Raw genomic sequence first — 9,424 nt, forward strand, 5'->3', positions numbered from 1 at the left:
TGCATGGAGGAAAAAGTAAAGTTTTTTTTTTAAACTGCATACTTTAAAAATGTATCCTAAATTATATTATAAGTACTATTTTTAATTGTGGCTTAGTGGTTAGCACTATCTCCCTCGCTGTCTGGGTTCGATTCTCGTCTCTGTGTGCATGGAGTTTGCATGTTCTCCCCGTGCTTGGTGGGTTTCCTCCGGATACTCCTGTTTCCTCCCACAGTCCAAAGATATGCAGGTTAGGCTAATTGACGTTCCCAAATTGCCCGTAGTAAATGTGTGTAGTAAACGGGTGTGTGAGTGTGTGTGTATGTGTGTGTGCTCTGCGATGGATTTGCATCCTGTCCAGGGTGTACCCTGCCTCGTGCCCTAAGTCTCCTGGGATAGGCTCAAGGTTCCCGCAACGCTGAATACAGGATAAAGCGGTATAGAAGATGAGTGGGTGAGTGAGTGAGTGAGTGGTTAGCACTATCTCCCTCGCTGTCTGGGTTCGATTCCCGGTTCTGTGTGCATGGAGTTTGCATGTTCTCCCCATGCTTGGTGGGTTTCCTCCGGGACTTCCGTTTTCCTCCCACAGTTCAAAGATGTAAATACTGTAAGGATAATTGGCATTTCCAAATTGCCATATACAGTGCATTGCAAAAGTATCCATACACCTTGAACTTTTCTACATTTAGTCATGTTGCAACCACAAATGTAAATGTATTTTATGAGGATTTTATATGATAGACCAACACAAAGTGGAAAATACTTGTAGTTGTAATTTTTGCAAAATGCATTTGCACTAGGGGACTTCTGAAGGCAATTAGATTTTTTTTATTTATTTGTAAAATATATTTAAAAAAAAAACATTTAGCATTTTTCTTTTACTTCACAATTGCGTGCCAGTTTGTGTTAGTTTATCACTTAAAATTCCAATAAAACAAATTAACATTTGTGGTTGTAACATGAGAAAATATGGAAAGGATTAAGGTTCAACTTTTGCAGGGCACTTTATTTGTTTCTTTTATTTGCTTTTAAGTTAAAAGAATAACCTCAATTGTACAAATAATGGCAACATGTTGGCTTAGTGGTTAGCACTGTCGCCTTACATGTCCAGGGTCCGGGTTTGAGTCCCGCCTCAGGTCTGTGTGCATGGAGTGTTCTCTCTGTGCTTGGTGGGTTTTCTTCTGGAGACTCTGGTTTCCTCCCACAGTCCAAAGACATGCAGATTAGGCTAACTGGAGTTCAAAATTCCTCGTTGTGTGTGTGAATGTTGGCCTCCCCAGTCCGAAGCATGCCTACAAAGGTTCCAAAATGGATGTACAAATAATAGGCGTGTTTAATTTGCTGCAATTTAAAATGTTAAAGCCTCATGCGGCCCACCCTTACCTTTAATCACATATCTGATCAACAAACCAGACAGGTATTTCTGTAAAATAAATATTTTTTTCATTTCACAAACAGCATGGTAATTATCCATAAGCATATGCATAATGTGCAAATAATAATAATAATAATAATAATAATAATAATAATAATAATAATAATAATAACAACAACAACAACAACAAACAAACAAACACATAAAGTGTAAACAATACATTTTAAGTCCGTATTCTGTCTGATTTACACTGGACAAAAAAGGGTAATAATCATTCTCCATTAACAGTTTTCCTTTTATCATTATTTTGATTATGTTTTATGATTCCTCGCTAATCAGGACATATAGGATATACACTGGTTTAAAAAATAAGTTAAATAAATATATAAATCTTATGGCTTTGTTGTGATTATTGATTCATAAATGTTTTAAATATAATGTACAGATGTACTTATGAATAATTAATAAAAAATTTAAACTTACTAACCAAAACGAAAAAATATAAAACTTTTTATTGAATTTATTCATTGTAAATGATCTCTCGCAATCACCTGCAATTCCAACATGAGCCACTAGAGGGAACCATGCCGCCCACACTTATTATACTGTTGTATAGTATTTTGTATAATATTTTTGCAATGATATTAAAATTTTACAATGTCACTGCACTCTGGGCAATTTACCGACTTTTAATTTATTCATGTATAAGGAAAACAACACTCATTTAAAATTCAGACATTTTATTTAAAAAAGTGAAACATTGTTCATATTCTTATTATCATCAATACCATATTAGTTAAAATAATATACACGACTTGTCTTTTTTCTTTTTCATTTATAAACTTGTACACTAGTTAGGGTGGGTAAAACACACCTAAATTTCATTATTACACTTTATTCATTTAGTATACCAATAAATAATGAGCTACAGATATAGATATATCCAGTCAGTAGCTTAAAAAATAATAATTTCATAACACATTATCCTCCTCAGTCCCATATATTAAAGTTTAATGTTCCTTGTGAATTCTTAGCACTGTTTGTTAGCACTAATGTTAACTATCAAACTTGATCAATGATGTTTGGCTTAGTGGTCCTAATCAAATCTGGACAGTGGGAGTCTCAAGAAGTTAATATAATTCATTTTAATACGTCATAGGGAACTGTTTAAACTTTAACTCTTCTTATCTTCTTCTTTTTTTTTTTTTACTTTGTTCAAGCTCAGTGAAACAAATCATTACTTCCGGGTTGTATTACGTAACCAAAACTAAGGGACTATCTACAAATTATAGTCAAAATGTTTTGTGGGTATCTATAGTGCACTGCATTATTATTATTATTATTATGTATTTTTTAAATCTTTTTGTTTTAAACAAAAAGTCATTAATACTTGCAAAGTTGCTTAAAGAATTGACTTTTTTAAGTCTCAGTAAGCGTTTTTCTATAGCAATTTTCCTTCATGCTGTAGGTGATTTATTAAATTCTTTATTTAAGTGTCTATTAATTACTTTTGCATCTATTAACCATTTAATAGTACAACAGCTATTAAGCAGGCATTCAGCTTATTTTATAATTTAAAAAGCTTTTGTTTATCACATATACATTATCGCACAAAAAATTCTTTTCTTTCCCAGTTTATAACCCAGCTTCGGATGTTGGGGTCAGATTGCAGGTCAGCTGTGTTACATGGCCCTTGAAGAAGACAGGGGTAGTTAATGAAGGTCCTTACTCAAGGGTATAACAGTGGCAGCTTGGTGGAGTTTAATATATACATAAAAAAGACACATAAAATGCATTTTGGGTTATGAAGAAAAATATGATGCAGACAGTTGAGTTTTTAATGTGCATGATTTAAACCTAGTAGTATCACTGAAGATTAATTTAATGCAAATTAGTTTGAAGTGTCTGGAAAAGCACATGATCTGCATATATTTCAATTAGTTGTTTTTTTGTGAACTATACTTTGATTAAAAAGTATTTTCTTGGCAGAATCTGTTAATGTTTGCTTGTGTTGCACTCTTTGCAACTTTGTGTCGATAAGTTTCCTTTCTTAAATAATATACTGAGCAGTAGTCATGCAAATAAGTCATCATCTATACCGCTTTATCCTGTATTCAGGGTCGCGGGGACCTGGAGCCTATCCCAGGAGGCAGGGTAGACCCTGGACAGGGTGCCAATTCATTGCAGGGCACACACACATACACACTCACACACTACGGGCAATTTGAGAATGCCAATTTGAGAATACACCTAATTTGCTGTTCTTTGTGAGCTATACATTATTTGGCAGAATAATGTTTCTAAATAAAGAATACAGTTTTATATTGAGCCCTAGTTATGTTCAAAAATGTTGGTAGAAAATATGCATACATTAAAAAAAATATATAAGGCATTTAAGGTATAACATTTTTTTAAAATAATAATAATAATGAAATGATAATTAAAGTGACACCAGCCATCTTTAACTCTGCAGTAGTAAGTGAAGACGCCGAACATCCGGGTGTGTAATTTGTAGACGGTCCCTTACGCCACAGTGTAGCGCGTTTGGGCGACGCTGCAGCAGTAACGTGTGTCTTTAGTCAGGACTGTAATCTTTACACACCAGCATTTTATATGGAAATGTACTGAAGCGGAAGCAATGGAGCCCATTCCCGAAACGCCCGAGAGTAAAAAAGTCGACATTTACAGGGACACATGGGTTCGGTTTCTGGGTGAGTGTAAGTCAGCGTTTCGGTGTGTGGAGCAAGTTACTGTGTGAAGAGATACAGTGTGTTTAATGCGTGTTATGAAGGAAACCGATGTTATGTCACTTCTGGCTTGTACGTTGTCTCGGTTAGGGGTCGATACTGGATATAAACTTCAAGGCAGTCACACACACACAGTAAGAAGTTTCACACTAACTTAATGATATAAAGCCTGCTTAATGTCAAGCAAGGTCAGTCATGGGGTGCCAAAACTTTTTAGCACCCAAGGAAACGTTCTGAAATTTTTCACTGACTGAAAAAAATAAAATTTTATATATATATATATATATATATGTATATATACACACACACATATATATATAAAACTAGTCTCATTTTAAACATTTAGTCCTTTGTAATCTTGATTTTATGATCTATAAATAAAAAAAGAATTTCTGTTTGACCCGAGTATATATCAAACGCTGAGTGTGTCACAGGCATTGTCATTGTCAACTTCTATGTCATAGTGCAAGGTAATAACATACCTTAATTTAATTACCCTATCATACCTTGGTGGGCGGAGCCATAGGTAAACCTTTAGTCTAACTATGAAATCATACCTTTATTTCACAAACGCCCATATTCCAGCGTTTCACATACGCTACCATCAAGAACTTTTTCTCAGCTCATCAAAACCATGATCAGACTGCCTGCTTCAGTTCACATCTGAAACACCGGCCCTCCAGGAACTCCTAGAATGTCTCAAACATGTGGAAATGCCAGGAATGTACGAGGGATGTGGCAATAACTTCCTGTAATGTGCAAGTGGTGTTGGTGAATGATTGTGTGTACAGTTCACACACTCGCGAAACATTCATGGGAACGACTGCGGAGCCACCTCGGCAGAAATCTCATCACCGTACTGTGCTTAAAGTCAATCCTTTTTTCTCCTTCCTTCCAAAAACTTTTTTTGTGTGTGTACCCTGAGATGGATTGGCACCCTGTCCAGGATGTAGCCCATCTTATACTCTAAGTTTCCTGAGATAGACTCCAGGCCCCATGACCCTGTATACAGGATTAATTGGTTTAGAAGATTAAAAGAGATACGTTTGATTTGAGGTGATAAAATGTTGCTGTTTCTGTATAATCCTGCAGGTTGCACATAGAAGCGAAATATTTGCTAAGTATGCCTTCAGGGTATTAATGATATCTTGACTCGCAATACAAATCATGTCATTACAAAATGACTCTGGGTTAATCTAGATGTTGATCCTTGAGCGTGGATTTTCCCTTTAACTCTTTTTTTTTTTTTTTGACTATTTTAAGACCTAATGTACTGTACGCTGAGTAATGCTTTTAGAGACACTGACATTTAGTCAGGGTGACTTTGAAATCCGCCGTGTTACTAAATTCAGTACCGCAGTCTACATTATTCGCCACGATACACATACACACACTCAACACACCACCTGGACAAACACTGTTCTCTTAAAGCTGTACATTTTATACTGTTATGTAAAAGCTGGTTCAGTCAAAGCGCGGTCACGTACAATATTTGGTTAGGCAAAAAAGCATACTGATGCAGACCTGAAGGGTCATTGCTATTCAGTGTGATGTTTCCCTTAGTGCTTCGTATAGATCCCTTCGAGTGCAAGAAAGAATAATGATGTGATTTGAGACACAGTCTCACCATCATGATGCATGTCCAATCCACCTGAACTTTTCGAGAAATCTGAGAGCTTGAGGGAAGCCCAGGCAATCACAGCTTCAGAATCATAGCTTCTTTGGGGTTTAATTGATGTTGTGTCTATTCTATTCTATTCTTCCGTAGGATATTCCAACGAGGTGGGCGAGTCATTTCGTGCCCTGGTGCCCGTCAGCCTGGTGTGGGCAAGTTATGCCCTCGCTACAGCCTACGTGTCTGCTGACGCAGTGGATAAAGGCAAGAAGGCAGCTGTGGTAAGTTCACAATTTTTTGTCTGGCAATTCATGTATTGCCACACTGACTCCAAAAAAAAAAAAAAAAAAAATTCACTTAAGTACGTTTGCATTTGATTTGGTTCATCGTTGTAGTTCCTTTATATTTCCACAGCTGGTGTACTCTGAAATATTCACACACTGGCAGGAAGTAAAGCATCCTGTGTGGTAGAAGCAAATTATTTAACAAAATCTTAAAAAAAAACAAACAAACAAACAAGTAGGCTGCAGTGTGGCTTAATGGTTAGCACAGTCGCCTTTCACCTCCAGGGTCCGGGTTCAATTCCCGGCCATGTTCGATTCCGGCCTCTGCATGCATGTAGTTTGCATGTTCTCCCGCGTGTTTCCTCCGGGTACTCCGGTTTTCTCCCACTGTCCAAAGACATGCAGATTAGGCTAATTGGCGTTCAAAGTGTAACTGTAAGTTACAAAGTGTAAGAATATAATTGCAAATCTGTCGTATAGCTTTTATTTGTATAAGATAACGCATACAAGATTCAATTATAGAAATGGAATTGTGTGGAAATGAACTTTACTGTATCTGTTACTGTGTGTTGAGGCTCATGGTGATGAGCCAGGGAAGACGACGCGTGTAGCTGTGGCCGTCGTGGACACCTTTGTGTGGCAGGCGTTAGCGTCCGTAGCCATTCCTGGCTTTACCATCAACCGAGTGTGTGCTGCATCTCTTTATTTGCTGGGCAAAACCACGCGGTGGCCTTTACCCGTGCGCAAGTGGACCACCACCGCCATCGGCCTTTCTACTATCCCCTTCATTATCAAACCCATCGACAGGTCTGTCTGTGTTTTTAATTGAAACCTTCAAGTGATTTGAAAAATAATTAGAAAATAATTTAATCTACAAATTGAATGTTCTTTTGACCTCTTTTGAAAGTATTCTCTGCTCACAGCTCAAATTCTGGACAACATTTAAATAATAAAGTGTTTAAAAGATTTTGCACGAATGCCTTTTAGTTTTAAACAAGGAGTGTGTATGAGATTAGCACCATGATTGCTTACAAATGGTTGTATATATAAACATATGAGGGTTGTTCAAGTCAAACCGGGACTTTTAATGAAATTTCTTGTGAATGAAGGCATAGAACTGATTGACATTTCCAGAAGACTTCAAGCACAATCTGGTGATGACTCTTAGCTGCAGTAAAACATTTAAATGCAAATGTTTGAAAGAAGGCTGTACATCAATGAATCCTGGCCGGGATGATTGATTTGGGCTATTTAAGGAGTTCCTGGGAGGCTAGGGTTTCAGACATTAAGCAGGAAGTGAGAATAATCATAGCTAAGGTGTGCTGAGAAAGAAATTCTACCTTGATGGCATCCAAGCACTATTGAAACACTGGAATAAGTGCATTAGTGTAGCAGGGGATTATATAGAGAAATAACAGGAGGTTTTAACTCTCATAACTGTAAATTTAATTCAGTCAGGTTTTGATTGTTCATCCCCATCCCCATGTTCTTTTTTTAATGGTGCCAATAATTTTGGGATAGACTGTAAAAATAAAAAAATGGCCATAAATGTTAATTTCATTGCTGCTCTTCTGTTGCAACAGTATGAAATGATCACAACCTAGTAATTTTTTAGCCCTCTAATGCATTTTTCGAAATGGCATGTGCGTGCGTATATGTGCGTCCGTATGTGTGTTTGTGGGTATGTGTATGGGTGTTTATTTGTGTGTGTGTTTCTTTTTTTTGGTTACAGGTCTGTAGACTTCCTCCTGGACTCCAGCTTAAGGAAGATATACGGTGGAGGAGAAAAGCACGAATGAAGCTGAGGGAGCTGATGTACAGACATCCATGTAAAACCTCAGCAGCAGCAGCAGGGAGAGCTTTCTGTTTCCATCCTATCGTTTCACCATGAAGCACAACCTCATCGGATTTCTGGGGGTGTAACGATACAGCGTACACACACAGTAGTTTGATATTAGGCTCTCGATCTGAAATAACAATTCATTAGATTGCATAGGCCGCTTCTGACATTTGTCATAAAATACATTAAAATACAGAATACAGTTAATCGTCTAAATTAATCAAACAAACATACTAAATTATAATTTCATTTTTGAATTTCGGACAAGTAACATAACACTAAAGGTGATGGTGGAAAAGAAATTATGGCGTATAAAAAAATAGATAAAATCATCACGGGTGTAGCTGTATTACCTTCAGCAGTTAATAGAAGTTTGTCACATTCTGAATAACTTGAGTCTCTTGCACAGGATCCTGATTTTTTTTTTTTCTTCTTTTTCGTCAGATATAGAGTGCTAGTCAAAAGTTTGGACACACCTTGTAATTTAAAATTTTTTGTTTGGTACTAATTTTTTCTTTAAAGAATACTGGACATTTTAAAAACTATGAAATAATAATAAGGAAATTACTGCATATTTTGGATGTACAATGTAGAAAAAAAATAAAAATCCATGGAATTAGAAGATGTGTCCAATTTTTTTCTTTTGACTGGTACTGTAAAGTCATTTTTATATATTTCGTTAAATAAATTTGCATTTATTTTTCTAAAATTTTATTCAAGTTTTGCTTGGCACAGTCAAGCCATATAAGGTTTTTTTCATGTTTGATTGAAAATTGTGAAAGTAAGTGTGTTACGAAATTTACCTTCATAGTGAAAATCATTGTGTTTTGAACAATATCAAAAGCTTATGAACAAATTAAATTTTTATTTATTTTTATTTCACACTCAGGAACACAAAAAGGCCATGTCACATCAACCAACAATATGCACATACAGAAATAATTGGTGCATAATATTTGTCTAAGTTGTACCTCAATGCATTATATTGAATTTTTTAAGATGGTTTTCAGAGCAGCTTATTAAGATGTAAAAGTTTGATAGTTCACTATGCAAATAGACACCAAGCCATAAGGTGCAAATATTTACATTTTTAGTACATTTTTATTTTACATTCTAACAAAACAGGACTAAAAAGAAAATTTGTTCTAGCAAAAAGTTGGCTGTGATGACAAACACATAAATAGTGAATATTTTTAATTCTGTAGGTGACTTTAATTACTTTCTATTATCTGCAAATATTTACATATCTTATTTGGACTATACATGCATCTATAACTACTGTGGAACACAAGGGAATGAGTGTTTATTTGTTTACATTTTATTTTTAGGTTTCTTTTTTTTTTTTTTACCTTCAAGAAAATTATGAAATGTTTTTACGTTATGGGGCATCGAATATATCAGTATGAAATCTGACAAAGTTAGACGGGTTGGTTTGTTCACACTCATTTGTTAGCTGTATTATAAGAGCATTTGAGAGTTTTCTTTAAAAGAACTTTGGGGTAATGCTTTTGTTTTAAAACTATTTTTAATATGTAATAAAATGAAAGAAATGCTGTATCAAATTCCACAATAAAGTGAATTATA

General features: G+C 35.6%; 1 protein-coding gene across 1 annotated transcript; it reads left to right on the forward strand.

The window, feature by feature from the left end:
- The first annotated feature begins 3,888 nt into the window (after positions 1–3,888).
- mtfp1 (mitochondrial fission process 1) lies at positions 3,889–9,424 on the forward strand. The gene is made up of 4 exons (XM_053484848.1): positions 3,889–4,065; positions 5,870–5,997; positions 6,575–6,807; positions 7,733–9,424. Exons 1-4 carry the CDS (start codon positions 3,993–3,995, stop codon positions 7,797–7,799), a joined length of 501 nt encoding a protein of 166 aa, XP_053340823.1. The 5' UTR covers positions 3,889–3,992; the 3' UTR covers positions 7,800–9,424.

The sequence above is a fragment of the Clarias gariepinus genome, chromosome 24, assembly GCF_024256425.1.
Source record: "Clarias gariepinus isolate MV-2021 ecotype Netherlands chromosome 24, CGAR_prim_01v2, whole genome shotgun sequence".
Classification (NCBI taxonomy): domain Eukaryota; kingdom Metazoa; phylum Chordata; class Actinopteri; order Siluriformes; family Clariidae; genus Clarias; species Clarias gariepinus.